The sequence below is a fragment of the Blastomyces dermatitidis genome (assembly GCF_000003525.1).
Source record: "Blastomyces dermatitidis ER-3 genomic scaffold supercont1.1, whole genome shotgun sequence".
NCBI lineage: Eukaryota > Fungi > Ascomycota > Eurotiomycetes > Onygenales > Ajellomycetaceae > Blastomyces > Blastomyces dermatitidis.
Window position 1 is genome coordinate 2,638,458 of NW_025544774.1, and position 16,069 is coordinate 2,654,526.

General features: G+C 36.4%; 3 protein-coding genes across 3 annotated transcripts; 2 read left to right on the plus strand and 1 right to left on the minus strand.

Moving 5' to 3' along the window:
- Nucleotides 1-1,989, plus strand: BDCG_00352 (progesterone binding protein). The gene is made up of 3 exons (XM_045415867.1): nt 1-630; nt 837-932; nt 1,039-1,989. Exons 1-3 carry the CDS (start codon nt 537-539, stop codon nt 1,215-1,217), a joined length of 369 nt encoding a protein of 122 aa, XP_045271714.1. The 5' UTR covers nt 1-536; the 3' UTR covers nt 1,218-1,989.
- On the minus strand, nt 1,236-3,991 carry BDCG_00353 (ribosome biogenesis protein Nop4). The gene has a single exon (XM_045415868.1). It carries the CDS (start codon nt 3,930-3,932, stop codon nt 1,698-1,700), a length of 2,235 nt encoding a protein of 744 aa, XP_045271715.1. The 5' UTR covers nt 3,933-3,991; the 3' UTR covers nt 1,236-1,697.
- Nucleotides 3,964-5,925, plus strand: BDCG_00354 (DNA excision repair protein ERCC-1). The gene has a single exon (XM_045415869.1). It carries the CDS (start codon nt 4,266-4,268, stop codon nt 5,343-5,345), a length of 1,080 nt encoding a protein of 359 aa, XP_045271716.1. The 5' UTR covers nt 3,964-4,265; the 3' UTR covers nt 5,346-5,925.
- Nucleotides 5,926-16,069: the final 10,144 nt, after the last annotated feature.

The following is a 16,069-nucleotide window of genomic DNA, read 5'->3' on the forward strand; positions in this document are numbered from 1 at the left end:
AAAGACGAGTGCTAGGCGTTGCCGTCTCTCAATCCAGAGTTGATATTCCGTAGTTCGATCCTTTTCACACGGATGGCCGATGGACCTTGTTTCGTATTTATGCCAACCACCTGAATGGGAGGATGACCTGCATCGGCCATTGGCCTGGTTTCAGCATCAGATTTATATGCAGTTGTATAGATTCCGTTCCAATAATGTAAATATATCTCATCTGTGGTGTCGATGAAGTTAAATAAATATCCCGCAATCCACGTGATGGTGTCCCCCGCCAAAGAAATATTATCCATGCGGAAATCGTCACAACCGGCCCTGGGCAAAGCATCCAAGCTTTCAAAAAAATCAAGAATTGTATAGCCAAGTTCAATAGCCAGTGTCCCGAACGTGGCACCTAGCTTGCGCACACCGCTTAACCCTCTACCGCCTGATCCAGCGAGAGCCTAATTCCCTCCAAAACCCGAACCGCTCCACAGAGAGCAGTTAGCTAGCTATACCAACGATCAACACGCGCGGGGGAAACCAGGAAAGAATATACCGCCATGACGGGCAAAGGGATTATGTCGAAGGAGGCAACGAACCTCGATCCGCCAAAGGATGATCCAATTTCGGTAGAGGAGCTAAGCAAATCAGACGGTATGCAGAACACATCGACTGGGGATTAACAAGCCTAACTACCGCCGTGATAATCGTGATATCGCCGATTGTTACTCGTTTTCTTTTCGGTGTTTCTCTTTGTCTTTTGTTACTCCTTGAAATTTTTCGGGCTCTCACTAGACAAGATAGATAGATGAGACCTACGACTGAATTGGTTAGGCTGATCTCCGATAACTTCTTGCTAGGCACTGATCCAAATCGCCCGACTCTCGTTGCGATCAAGGGCGTTGTCTTCAACGTTTCTGGAAACCCTGCTTACGGACCCGGTGGTAATTATCACGGTATGGTTTCTCCGTAGCCTGCTCTTTACTATGTGGATGGCGTATATATATATGACAAGACATCTTGTGGACAAGCGCTAAATCGAACACTTCTTTCGTCACATAGTATTCGCTGGAAAGGACGCTTCGCGAGCTCTAGCTTCTTCTTCACTGAAGCTAGAGGACTGCAGACCGGAGTGGCACGATTTGCCTGACAAGGAAAAGGGGGTGCTGGAAGAATGGTTTACCTTCTTCAGCAAGCGGTACAATATTGTGGGGAAGGTTGAAGGCGCTACGAATACCTAAGACGTTCCTGCACAGAAAGGGGGGTGAGTAAGGGGAGATAATCCAGGGGGTCTCAACGAATGAATGACTTTTTTTTCTTGTAACATTTTTTCTCTTTTCCTACCAGATCTTCCTCTGGTCATAGTCGCGTCTGGTGAAGGGGAGTAGGACTCCTCCTTTCTTTTCTCATCTTTTGTGTTTTCATGAATGCATAATATGGGTAACTCTACAAGTTCCTGATCCAGATATATGTATACATTTCAAGCGACGTCATTGAGTTGCATTCCAAAATTGAGCTACACAGTGTGCAGGAAGGGACTCAAATCGGTTGAAGATGTTAGTATGTATAGAACAGGCTTATTTATGTGCAAGCTCATGGTGGGTAAATTTGCATTGCTCCGAATCTCGACGCCTGCATATATAAGTAATATGAAACAAACTACAAAGCAGCGCAAATAAAAATGGCCCAATCAACGAATGTTGATGGGGATATCGGTTAATTCACTTCCTATTCTTCCTCAGCATCCTCTTTTTTGCAATGATTCTGTTTCTCTTCGCTATCTGGTTATCCTTCTCAGGCTTGGCGTCTTTCGCATTATCAGCCTTGTTTGCCGCTATCGGATTTGGATTACCTTGCCCAGTAGCGCCTTCAGACCACTTTCGCTTCATCCCCTGCTTGGCAGGGAAGCCGGGCTTTGAAGAATCTCGACGATTTGGGAATGCGTTCTTTTGGGGACGTGCCTGCTGCCTCCCGCCTTCGTCGTCATGGTTCCGCGATTTTTCCTCCTTCTCGTGCCTCCGCTTGACAACCTGCGCGTTCTCGATCGCAAACTCGACAATGAGCCGTTTCTTCTTCTTGTCGGGACCAGCAACTGCGTGTCCGTTGAGCCATCTAAGTCCCATCAACGCAGAGCGGTGGGAGTAGTATTCAATGAATCCGTATCCGCGACTACGTCCAGCTCCGCTTTTCTCGTCAACCTTACTACCCTCTTTGCCTTCGAAGACGACTTTGGCCTGCTTGATGATACCCTTCCCTTTTGCCCTCCGCAACTTGTCTTCTTCCTTCATGTCATCAGTACTTCGGTGAAGCTCCTCCTTTGATAATGGCTCACGCAGACCGCCCTTCACGTCTTTCGCGAAGCCGACAACTGCCTCTCTCGCAAGGGCCTTCAGAGCCTTGGAGTCGATGTTCCGAGGTATGTTACGGACAGATAGACGGGTAAGGCTGATGTGCAACATCGGATTGCTTTTGATGAGTTTCTGTCGTTGTTTGGCGCTTGCTTCTCTCATTGCAATCTCCGTCGGTGAGAGCTGTTTGTAGAGAGGGGAATTAGATGGGATGGTACCCTCAGAGAGAAGGAATAGTCGTCGTTTGTCTTTATCGCGAGCCTCCCTGCGCGAGCTGCCCTCGGCCTCAAGTTTAGCGGCCTGGGATTTGCTCACGGCGAGAGATAACTGTAGAACCCGACCATCCATTGTATATTTACCTAAAGGGTCTTTGTTTTCATCTTCAAGCACTGAATGTTTTATGGTAGATATCTTGGCCTTAGACTCTTCCGCCCGCGGTAAATCTGTTCGTTTAGGGGCATCACGAAGACAAGATATTGCGTCCTCGTGTTTCCAAAAGCAAACAAAAGCTGTTCCTCTTGGCCGATCTGTTTCCGGGTCGACCACAACTCTGGCATATCTTAAAGGCCCAAATTGAACGAAATGTTCGTAGAGAGTTTCATCTGTAGCACTAAAAGGCAGGTTGCGGATAAAAATCGTTGAAGCGTTTCGTTCATCTTCAACCTCCTCATCCATTTCTTCATCTTCATCAGCATCTGCCATAGAAATATCGTCTTCATCCTCGTCCTCATCCTCATCCTCTCCCTCCTCCTCCAGCCCACCATTCAATTCATCATCTAGAGCGGATTCATCTCCGTCTTCCCCATTCCCATCATCGTCATTATCACACTGCTCCTTCTTTTTGTCCTTCCCATCAGCACCTTTGTCCTGGTTATTTTGCAATTCATCCCAAACGCTCTTCTCCACCGCCCAATCAACAGCCAGGGTCCTTCCATCAATCTCCTTGCCGTTGACCGCCTCCAGCGCCTTCTCAGCGTTTTTCCTACCCCTTAATACCACAAATCCAAACCCAGAATGCTGAGTACCTCTTTTCGGGATAACCGCGTGTTTGACCTTGCCAAAGCTTCGAAAAAGGGCGGCTAATTGGTCCGGTTCTGCTATGCTCCATGGCAGATTTCGGATGATGAGTTTGGGGGGCTGAGCTTGGAGTTTTCGATTTTCTCGCTCTTGTTTCAGGTTTGAAGTAGACACGCTTTTCCCCCCCTTTTCGTCAATCTCTCGATGGCGTGGCTCAGCGACCTCAATTTTGAGTTTCTTCCCGTCAAAAACCGAGCCGTTGAATTCTTCTAAGGCCTTCGCAGCATCTTCATGGTCCGCGAAAGTGACAAATCCGTAGCTTTTCGATTGTTTTGTCTGAGGATCTAGAACGACGGTAGCATGTTTTAAGGGGTATGATTGCGAAAAGTACTCTGTTAAACTCTCTGTCGTTGCCGATGCAGGGAGGGAGCGCACGAAAAGTGTTCGGCGAGATTTGGTTTTTTGCTGCGAGGAAGCCGCAGCATCACCATCCGCAACCGTCCCAGTTTGTTGTTCTGTCGCTGGGACCCCTCCGTCCTCCTGGAAGCTCCCACTGTCTGATAGACGTCTTCTTTTGCGTGTTTCTGCCATACTTGGGGTTTTTGGCAGCTATCTGGGAAAATCTTGATTTGCCGAAAATTAAACTTCAGTTGCAAAAACTAAGGAGCGGGTAGTTTTGGGAATTTTAGCCGCGCGTTTAATTGGTTGTCACCTCATGTTCATTGGTAGAACTCGCCTATAATATACGCCGCATATAATGTTGACTAGCAAGCTCAGTCTTCAGCTTCCCAAGCTAGGATAAAGGGCCGCAGAAATCAAGTCTGTTTTCCTATATCTCGGAGGCTACATACTGTTGTTCCTGCTTTACTCTCTTGAACTTCCTCTTTTTAAGAACTGAGCAGTGTTAACAGATCACGAAACAACATGGACGACGACTTTGGTGATATCCCAGAGTTTGATGAGTTGCTTCAGCCAAATAAATCTGATAAAAGCCTACCGCGCTCTGCTGCACCAACAACCTCAGATCAACGACCCAAAGTCCAGCAACCCAAACCCCAAGCACTCCCAAGCCGATCAGGCCCTTCTGCTATTCTAGTTTCAGCAAGGCAAAGAGGGAACCCAATTCTCAACCATGTGCGACACATACCTTGGGAATATGCAGACATTCCCGCAGACTACGTCGTGGGGAGCGCGACCTGCGTCCTCTTTCTATCGTTAAAATACTACCGTTTGCACCCTGAATACATCTATGCGCGAATCAAGGGCCTGGCGGGAAAGTACAATTTACGCATTCTTTTAACTCTGATCGATATTCCGAATCACGAAGACAGCCTTAGGGAATTATCAAAGACATCAATCGTCAATAATCTGACATTGATTCTATGCTGGTCTGCGGCTGAAGCAGGGCACTATCTGGAACTTTTTAAGTCTTGCGAACACGCGCAACCGACTGCTATACGCACGCAGCAATCACAGTCATATAACGAGAGCCTAGTAGAGTTCATTACTGCTCCAAGAAGTATCAACAAATCGGACGCGGCAAGCTTAATATCAACATTCGGGAGTTTACAGGCCGCCGTCAACGCTCAGCCAGAGCAAATCAGTGCAGTTCCAGGATGGGGGGAAAGGAAGGTCCAACAGTGGCATGATGCTGTAACAGATGATTTTCAGATAAGGAGGACCGCCAAGCGGAGGGCAAAGCCGCCTATAGATAATACCAGAGAAGCTAGGACTCTGGAAGAGGATTTTACTGAGGAAGAAAGTGCGTTTCTCGCTGCTCATAACGAAGAAATCGATCGCGATGCGCCAAGGCGGCTGTCCGCGAATGCCGGACGCCAGATTCACAAAAATCAACGGAAGGGTCTAAATGATACAGAACTTGAAAACCTTCCCTCAAAGGAGGATGAATCCGAATCAAGCATACGCCGCTCAGATCAACACGAGGAGCAGTTAAATGATGGTGTCATGGCAGCGCTCGCTAAACTTCGAGAGAACGGTGGCTGAAGCCGAATCACGGCAGATTTCATGTATACCCAAAATCATATCGCGTTTGCGATGAACGTCTGTATGGGAGCCTTGGCATAATTCTGTTTGAGTTTGGAACCTGGCATTGGGACTCTGATATCATAGGTCGTTATCAGATGTTGTCTTAGGGTCGGGAAGTTGAATGCGATTGAACGCGCGCAATCACCGTAACAGTCAAATTAAAACACCACATTTAAGAATTCGCCATCGGAGGCAGAACTAACAAAGACAAGATGAAGAGTCTACATGGATAGTGTACATTTAAGCCGTTGTACATGTACAGTACATGTACAAATAGGTAGGAAACCCCAGATAGCCTCACATATGCAAGCCATGAAATATCCAGCTCTTTGGACATGTCCGCCCCGCCATGACCTTGTCCCTTGAAATACTTTTTTGTTTTTTCCTCCAAAATTAGATTAGATTAAGTATCCAGCAATCTCAACAAGTCACATCAGCGCCGCCATGATTCCGGTTTCTGCCAAGCGCTGCGCTCGTTTACTGCGTACATTAACCCTCCACTTTCCAAGCGTCTCCGCATTCCTGGGGCTAGCGCTGCCACGTGACTCTCCCCACAGCCGGGATATCCATACCGGAAGAACGTAGGGTTAATTTACGGTGATTACACCGTGGATCCACCATTCCACCCGTGTCACGTGTCGCCGATTGTAACACATGTTCCATCATTATATTCAGCAACACATTGCTGAATATTAAATGTCAAGATGATGTTGAGATAGTACAGAACTTTCTAACATCATTATGACACTACTCAGTAATCATGTAATTGACAGATATCATCATCAGAATACTACTAAGATACTATGAGACACTGTATACTGTTCTGTCAGTGAAATCAATACTATTAAGCTAGTTAGTTATCTATTACTCAGTATAACAGCTGCTATTCATTAACTATCTATTCTATTTAAAGAAATAAGACATCTCAATTGTAATATAAATATCTTATTATCTGAGACTTATATATTAAATAATTATTATTTTTATCACTATTCTGTATTAAAATATTATACAATACTGTCTTTCAAATTATCAGCAGTCTGATAATAGTATAATTATCAGAATTCTCTTATAAAATCAGCAGATTCAGTAGATGATTATATATAATATAATATAGAGAAATAAATGTAAAGAAAATTCACTTAACTTCTCTTATTTTATAAATAAATATAATTATAATCTAGTCAAGCTCTGTCTTTTAATATTGAATAATATTCTCTTTTATAAGAGAGATTCAGTGAATGCAATCTCTGATTTATAAGTTAGTGATAAGTTAATAACTGATTAATTGATAAATATACTGAACTGAGAATATTAACTTATTATAGAAAAGAATTAAATGATAATCTAGTTTCAAAACTGAGAACTTATTTCAATCAGTATTATAGAATTCTCACAGCTTATTAAAAAAGAGATAAAGAAGTTTAAGCTTTAAGAGATTTATAAATTATATACTGACTTTCTCTGATATCTTATTTAATAATAGATGACTAAAAATCTTCAGAATAATATAATCTTTTATTAACTTTAACTTGATAGAGTAGTTCAGTGAATTATTATTATTATCTGATTCTTTATTCATTCTCAGCAGATTATTGAATAGTGCTGAATAAACTGTATATAGCTGTTAAATCTTCTATATCAGACATAAGTCAGATCTGTTAAAAGAATCTCTTAATACTAGTTATAAGATACAGTGAAAGCTCTTCTATAAAAGTACTATCTTCTTTACATTCTGATGATTTATTCACTATACTAGATTCTTATAGTCTCAATACTTGTTCTTCTCTGTTAGAACATTGTAGTTATTAAATACAGTATATTCTTTAATCAGCTTAATATAGTGTAAATCAATATATATATTTAACTGATTCTTTATATATTATATAAGCTTTGCTTTTTTAATATAATCATTAATATATATAGTAACTGTGCTCATTATTGAAGCAGAGAATGACTGATAACTAATAACTGAATCAGCTTAGAATGATTCAAATGTCACTGCTACTCTTACTATAACTTTAATAAGAAATTATAGCTGTTAATAGACTGTAAGTATAATTTAATAAGTTACTTCAGAATCATTTTCTCTCAGAGATTGAGATATTAATAGACTATTATTTCTTACAATGACTGCATATATCTGAATAATAAGATTAATAGATGATTGATTTGATGCTGAAAATACTGTAGAAATAATCTATTTAATCACTGAATTAAGTCATTTCTTCTTAAGCTTACACTGTAAGATAAGAGATATAATGATTGAAGCTTGAGCATGTTCTTGAAGCTGATACTTCTTGAGATGAGTGATCAGTAACTGTAGATAATTTTAATTATGAGAAAAAGAAAATATCTGTAATATTCAGAAGTATTCTAGCTGATTATACAGTGATAAGACAGTACTGATCAGTAATGAGTGTGAAATCTCTGATATATCAGTAAACTCACTATAATATGAATCAGATAGAAAAAAAGAGATTAAATTCAAACTTAAATATATCTGAAAAAGAGATACAGTCTGTGATATCATTTCTTACTCTTAATATATTTAATCTCTATATATGAGATTTAACAGATTATTCAGTTTAGTCTGAAGATGTTGTATATAATAGTGAAATTGACTGTTATTATATAGATCATAGTTCAGATTCAGTTGATTCTTATTATTAATAAAGCAGCTTTAGTATAATTTTCTTACTATTAATTCTTTGATCTCTGTATTACTATTTTACTATGATATATCTTTAAGAAATGTAATATAAGATGTAATCACTCTCATCTTTTTTTCATCAATATTCATTATAACTCTCTTACAATTCAATGTAGATAAGTCATATAATAATATAGTAACTATGTCAGAAAAATTAGTATTATAAGAATCAAAGATTAGAATAAAAATATTATTTCACTTTAAACACTCAACAGTACTCAGTGCAGAAATTAAATAAAAACTTATCAAGCTTCAGTACATATTCTGATATAAGTCAAATTCATCAATAAATAATTGATATGATAGAGAAATAACTTGTATATCAGAGTAAAATATGCTTTTCAAAAGATCTTATTCATATACTGCAATTTTCAACTCAGTCTGAATCAGTGAAGATTTATAATATAATTATATCTTAATTATCTCAGTTTTAGTTCTCATAATCTGATGAAGAAAATACTGATCTTGACTCTTATATACTGACAGATCAGAACTCAATTCAAATATTATATTCATATAAATATTAAGTTGATTGAGAACTTGAATAATTAAGATATATTTCATCTCATTCTTCATTGCAATTATTTTGAAGAAACTAAATAATGAATTCAAGAATGATAATCTTTATACAGTCTGCAGAGTATAGTAAACAGCTTCTTAAACTTTCAGAACTATTATATAAGATCTCATGCCTGAATATCAGTGATCATGTCTGATAAAATACACTCTTTTAATATGAGATATATCATTCAACTCTGATTTACAGTAGTATTCAAGTTTTTCACACTGATACTGAATAAAATCAGAAGAAAAAATAGGTTTATTTATTAATGAATATCAGACAAATTCACTGAAACAATATTTGACAGAGCTCTCTCAACTGTGAGATTATTATAACTCTGTGAAATTGTTGATAATTTCTGTCATTTCTATATGCATTTGTCATCAGAAAGTTGAGGATTTGAGAAGAGCAGATATCAAGAGAATCAGATTTTAAAAGTATAGTGATCTCATGAAGAATTTAGTGAGATTTTTCTGAGCAGAACTCAGAGTTAGTATTTATATTAATAACACTATTGAAATTGAGGTTTTCTTAACTGATAAAATCAGAAATTGTGCTCTGCATTACTTTTTCAGAGTTAATAGATCTTCAGAGAGCAGACTTATTAGTGATGTATTCTTCAATAAATACAGAATTTGCAGTAGTGATTTGTAGTTTTTTCAGGAAATATCTGACTCTTCAGCTCAGAGTCTCATTGTCAGAATAAATGAATTCATTTCAAAGTTACTGTATTTATGAGATATATCAATTACTGAATCAGAATTAATAAATTGATCAGTAATAGTAACAGTAATTGTATCAGCAGCTGGCATTTCAATATCATTAGTAACTGACTCATCAGAATTCTCTTGATTATCATTTTCAGAAATATTCTTCTCAGCAGCTGCTTTCAAAAGTCACTTAATATACTTAATATTATCAGCAGCATTCTGATTATATAACTCTGTCTTTAGAGAATGTTAGTTTTTATAATAATAGAGATATCAAAAGTGATAAACTTACTAAAAATAGTAATACTTCTTCATCAGAAGTATTAATATCTGAATCACTGTCAGTGAAATCTTCATTTGCAGTTTTCAGAAAAGAGAGGCATTGATCATCTCTAAATTCTTGTCTAGAGACAGATAGCAGATAGTGTTTTAGATTTTAATTAAACAGATATAACATTTTGCTTTCTGATATAATTTGTAGAAAAAAGTTGTATAGTTGAAAAGATATGAATGAAGTAAATGAGCAGTCTTGATAAAATAAAGAGATGAGATTGAATTACTGAAAAGAGATATATATGAGATTGAATTACTGAAAAGAGATATATTAATAAGAGCTGCAATCAGTGACAATCTACATCAATTTAATATTAAGAATCAAATCACTATATTTCTATTCATATCACAAATTTATCAGAGTTCTATCAAGATTCTGAAAATGAATATTGTCATGAATTCTGCTCTACTAGATCTCTCTGAACTCTCTCATCTGATAGATTTAATGAGACAAATCACTGATTTTAAAAGAAATCTGATATTGACATATCTGAACATAGAATGAACATAATAACAGCAATGACAAATACCAGTCAGATAAGAAGGAGTCAAACTCATCACTGATATTAAGCAGTTCATTAAAAAGGCATTGCCAAACCTGGCATCTGAATACAGAAATATATGAGAAGGAAATTCAGTCAACAGAGCAGTATCTGTGTCTGAAGATAAAATAAATGTATTTTCTTTCTTTTAACAAAGATAATTTGAATTGAACAGTTGCAAGTGTGACAAAAACAAAGAATAAAACATCATACATCTTTTCATTCAGCAGAATGATGATGCTGAATGCAATTAAAACATGAAAGTTCTGAACTCTTAAAGAAATGAAGACAAGTAGTATTAGATTTTAGCAAATATATCAACTTTTCAGTGAAATATCTTAGAAGAATTTGAAACTTTTCAGTAGAATATTAAAATTTTTTTGATTAACTTAGCTAATCATTTATTAATATAGACTCATATTCAACAGAAGAAGGCAAAGAGCAGAGAAAGTTTGATGATAATCAGATTATATAACTGCTATGAAGAATCAATTATCTTTGAATACTTCTGTGATTCATTTACTGCTGAAAAGTTCTTTCTGGTTTTTTACTGAGTGTGGAGAATTATCAACTTTGATTGATTCTCTGAGCAAGAACAATGATATATGAAACATAAGTTGAATATTCATTAGTTAAAGATATTGAATTGAAAACTTTGAATTGAAAAACTAGAAACTGATTCTGAAAAATAGAGATATATGTCAATCTTGCAACCCAGGTTAAAATATTTAATGATACTGATATAAATGAAAATTCTGCTGCAGCTATACTGCAATGATAAAATATTCTGACATTCTGAGATCTGATAAGTGATATTTCTGAATATCAGTAAATTATCAGAGATGACTTTGCTGAGATGATTCAGAATACTCTGACAGCAAAAAAGAGACATCTGATAAAAGATGTGTGAGAGAAGGTATGAAAAAAGATCAAATTTTCAGAGATACTTTCAGTGAAAGGCAGATCAGTGATGTAGAGATTTTCAACACAATCTATTTATATTTCAATATATTTAGTTTTCTATGAGTTTTATATATAAATTAGTTAATATATACTTTAATACATATAATTAGAATATACCTGCCTTGATATTTACTGAAGAAAGTTGTCATATTCTCTATCTTGTAATTTGTATAGTTATGACTGCGGAGGATTCACTGATTTCACTGCATCAGAAAATCTTGAATTCTGTAGATATATTTCTGACAGTGCATTGAACACTTGTTTCTAGTTAATAGAAATGATTTTATATTCAAAATAGCTGTAATTCAATCAGTGATAGCCTGCATAAAAAGTATTAAGATATGAATGAAATTTGTCAGATGTGCTGATTACACTCAGAGATGAAATATGAAAGTATTTGCATTCATTGCATGATAATCTGCAAAGATGAATCAATAATATATATAAAGACTCACATTTTTCTTTTCCTTCTTTTCTTCTTTCTTCTTCTTGCAACAATAATACATTGTAAAGATCATTCTCAGCTCACTCAGCTCACTCTGCTCTTCTTCATTTCTCAGCCCAGTTAGTATCCTGCCAGTTGTAATAGAAAGCTTTTAATCAGAAAAGTTCTAATCAAGATATCTTGTCTGTGTAGTATATCAAGAACATCTGTGATTCAAAGGTTGCTTAAGCCAGCGTACGATTACAGGCGTACGCCGGCTTCTTATATATTGTAATATCATACGCTAAATTAATTAGCGGCCGCTATGGCCTCTTTACACTTATATGCATACACTAGTAGTTCAGAAGCAGCTGTGTTATTATCTGACAGTTATATGTTCTTCTGAATCACATTCTCTCTCATCAGATTCAGTCACACTCACATGATCATATCATACACCCTAGCTTCATGTGAATTAGCTCGCCACTAGTGTTTTACAATTATATGACCTATCTCTGATTCAGCTAGTGTTCTGTGTACATTCTCACAAAGAAACTTTCACTATATTACATCACTTATTCACTAACTTTTCTCATTCTTCAATCATCTTCTTCATCATTCTTATCATTGAATGCTATTATTATTCAAGATTTCTACTTCTTCTTCTATTCAACTCTTTCTATCTGTTCATCTATTACATTATACATATTTCTGACAATGACTCTCTGTTCTCATAACAAGTATCATTGTAGTACTCATATCAGACAGTTCATTAGCAGTAAGTGTAATGCATTGTGAAACATGATCAGAACTTGTTTATCTTCTAACAATCATCAGAACAATATATTATTATGAATAATGACATATCTTCTTCATCTTCTTATACACTCTTAATTATTTCTTCTTCTCAGCAGGTTTCTGATTGTGTTTCCTGGCACAATTTTGCATGAATGCAGATGCTGATATGTTTGTTTTTATTCACATAGAATCTTCATGTGTTGACAGATCTGTGTTCATCAATGATAGTGAACTCAATATTAAATTATTGATTAAGAATCTGAAGAATGTAATAATGAAGAAATTACTTATATTACATATGACTGAGTCTTCTATGTTCTCTCCTGCCTCTTCTGTTTCTTTCTCTGTCACTTTCTCTCAAACTTCTACACCTGCCTCTGTATCTGATTCTCTCACTCTCACTATCTCTGTTTCTGTGACTCTCACTCTCACTACTTCTACTCTCTCTGATTTTGCTGCCTCTGCTTTCATTACCAGCTCTTCTCATTTCAAGAAGATGTTGTGTAGACTTGATGAATCATGTTTCTCAGTATATACACTCCCGCTCTTCTTACTGACCTCTAGAATAATCTATTGTATAAAGACAGTGTATAACATGACTATCTGAAGCTCAGTTGCAGATGCTGATTATTACATTTATTTTAAATATTCATGATGAAATAATTGTCTGTTTATTTCAGAGAATCATTTCTTCTCTTAACAGTGTTAAAATTATAAGTCTTTTTCTTTTTCATCTTTTCTTTCTAACACTGATTTTCCTGTTCTTAGAGGAAATTGTTATGAGTTTTACTGTGTATGAAGTCATAGTATTCACAGATATCAAGAAACTTTTTACAACTATAAAGTTTAATATTGCAGAGATATCTGCTCTAATGAATTTCTTCAGAATGATAGATCTGTATCAGTCTATTCTCTGATATCTGTTGTCTGACTTTGTGATGCAGATGAAAGATATCTGTGTTTTTGAGAATGAGAACACAGATGTTATACTCTTTTACACCTGCAAGTGTGAGACTTGTATATCTTGTCTGAAATGTTGTCATGAAAATGAGCTGTTCACACACTGTGTTCTGCTTCCTGTATTCTCTCATGTCTCTCTCTCTCTTTCTGAGAAGTCTCATGCATGTTGTAATTGCATGTATAACTCTAAGATCAGTGAGTGTTCATTCAATAACTGTTCTCATCTCTGATTTTTAAATTTTCATACACTAACAATAGTTCTTAGTTGCTTCAGTGTCAGAGGCCATTCTAATCAAAGATGACAATATCACAGAGACTACTTTCTTCTGTTCTCAAGCTTCTCTCATCACTTTCTCTTCCTTCTCTGCAGAGAAGGTTGTGTGCACACTGAGTTATAAGCATTCAGTCTCAGATGACTCTCACTGTCATTCATTCAATTCTATATCTTCTTCTTCTTCTATTTCTTTCACCTTCACTTCCTCTGCTCTGGCTTCTGATTCTGCAGATCTCACACTCTTCTTCAATTTCTCTATATATATGCATGCGCATTTCTATATTGGCATTTCAGTCAATCTTGCAATAAATGACATTAATGTCATACACAGAGCAGTAGAGAAATCAGAGACATATACAGTGTTATTACAAGAGTGACTTGCTAGACTGGCCGCTGAGACCATGAATTTCACGTTTGGTTCCATTTGGTCTGATCTCATACATTTCTTGGCGTGAATCCCGCTGGGACTGGCTATCAAAAAAACAGATAAAGTGACTATATATCAGATCTTAAAATGGAACCATGACTTGAAAAAAATGAGAAAGTGGTCCCATTTGGTCTCATTTAGTCCCATTCTTGACATAAAGTTACTATTTTTAGACATTTTAAGGTTTTTTTTAGACTATTTTTAATTTTTTAAAAAGTAACGCTTTTTGGTAATGCTCAAATGAGATTTAAAGTCATTTAAAGCAATAAAAATAATTTAAATTGAGAAGTGGAAATCATGGTCTCATTTGGAAAATGTGACAAGAGTAGACAGTAAGTTCCACTGAGACAGTATAAGACTACTATCTAATGTTAAAACCATGTAATGAGATCAGTCGAATTGGTAATGAGACTATCAAAAAATCTGGTCCTGGTTCCAGACACGGTCACACGGTCAGTCTATGACTTGCAGCTCTCAAATTTCTTACAGACCTTGAGTTTTGAGATTTCCTTTGTTTTTGATATTTTTTGAGTGACATGGTATTGGAAATAGATTAAACATGTGATGTATGAAAATGAATGAGATGTGTATGATAATATTTGTCTTTTACAGCTGACTCTTACAGTTGGTGACTAATTCATTATCTCTATTCTTTTCTTATGCTTTTCCTTTATCTGCTAGTTACTACTCTTACACAACCTCTATATAATACAGTGTTCAGTGACTAGGTTCAGCAGCTTTCATCTTTGTGATTCTGTCTCATATATTATACTGTCTCTCTTCACCTGCTCAGATCATTACAGTGAATAGCTCATTGAAACTAACCTTGTCTAATCTCTGAGTATTCTCAGAAATTGAGATAACTTAGTCTCATGTATCTGCGAATGTTTCAGATAGTTTATTCTCTGTGATCTTCATAATTGAACTGATGTAAACAGTTGAATTCAACTCTGAATTCCTTTTTCTTCTGTGATCTAATTCATATACAAGTCTGCTACTTTGAGATCACTCTTTATCATGTTGCACTCACTGTCTGCAGTGCATTATCATACAACTGACTACAGTCTCATTACTTATTAAAGTGTGATATTCATCTGATTTCTTCATTTCTTCTCATTCTTTTCTTATAATTATGAAAAGGTCAGAATAAGTGAGATTATCTGATTCATAAGTGTCTATGATTTCTCTTACTTTATAAGACTTTTCAATTGTAAGTCTCTTCTTTTTCAATGCTGATGATAGTGCTGTGAATAATTATAATTCACTCAGGTCTTGCATCTTTGCTTTCACAAGTCATGAATCATTTATTAAGTTATGTAAGATCTGTCTCTCTGATTCTTTCAATGTGTACATTCTCAGAGAATATGATTTTAGTATCTTATATAACTCAAATTATCTAGATTAAAACTTCTCAGAACTCTCATTATATACAAGAACTCACATTCTCATCTTAAGACTCAATTTCTTAACAAGTGAGTCTTGTATTCTTTTTGATTGAATTGCTTAGTTCAGAAGTAACTCATTAGCTTTTGTGTGTGTGTGACTGATCTCTTTCAATCTTGGTTTCGCGTCCGCGACTGCTGTGTCTGCAACTGCTATTCCTGCTGCATTCGCAACTGCTGTTTCTGCTGCATCTGCAACTGCTGTTTCTGCTGCATCTGCAACTGCTCTCTCTCCCACCTTTTCTGAAGCATTCTCCGGGATGTGCGGATGCAATTCATACAACAGGTAGAATGATGAATGCTTGAAGACTGCATGCTGTTGAATCTGCATGATCAACAGCACCTGCCTGAGATATTCATTTCATAGTCTTGTAGACTTGCTCACTAGATATTTCATCAGCATGTTGCTCAAGATTTCATTCAAGTGTTCCATCTTCCTGTTTGTCTGTGAATGATATGACATTGTTCTACAATGTCTTGTCTGTAACTGGCTCATGAAATGCCTCACTGCTTCTCTCATAAGGTTTGCACTGT

Coding starts and splice junctions, on each gene's coding strand:
- BDCG_00352 (XM_045415867.1), top strand. CDS start 537: ATGACGGGCAAAGGGATTATGTCGAAGGAGGCAACGAACCTCGATCCG. Junction 631..836: donor GGAGCTAAGCAAATCAGACG/GTATGCAGAACA, acceptor ACTTCTTGCTAG/GCACTGATCCAAATCGCCCG. Junction 933..1,038: donor ACCCGGTGGTAATTATCACG/GTATGGTTTCTC, acceptor TTCGTCACATAG/TATTCGCTGGAAAGGACGCT.
- BDCG_00353 (XM_045415868.1), bottom strand. CDS start 3,932: ATGGCAGAAACACGCAAAAGAAGACGTCTATCAGACAGTGGGAGCTTC.
- BDCG_00354 (XM_045415869.1), top strand. CDS start 4,266: ATGGACGACGACTTTGGTGATATCCCAGAGTTTGATGAGTTGCTTCAG.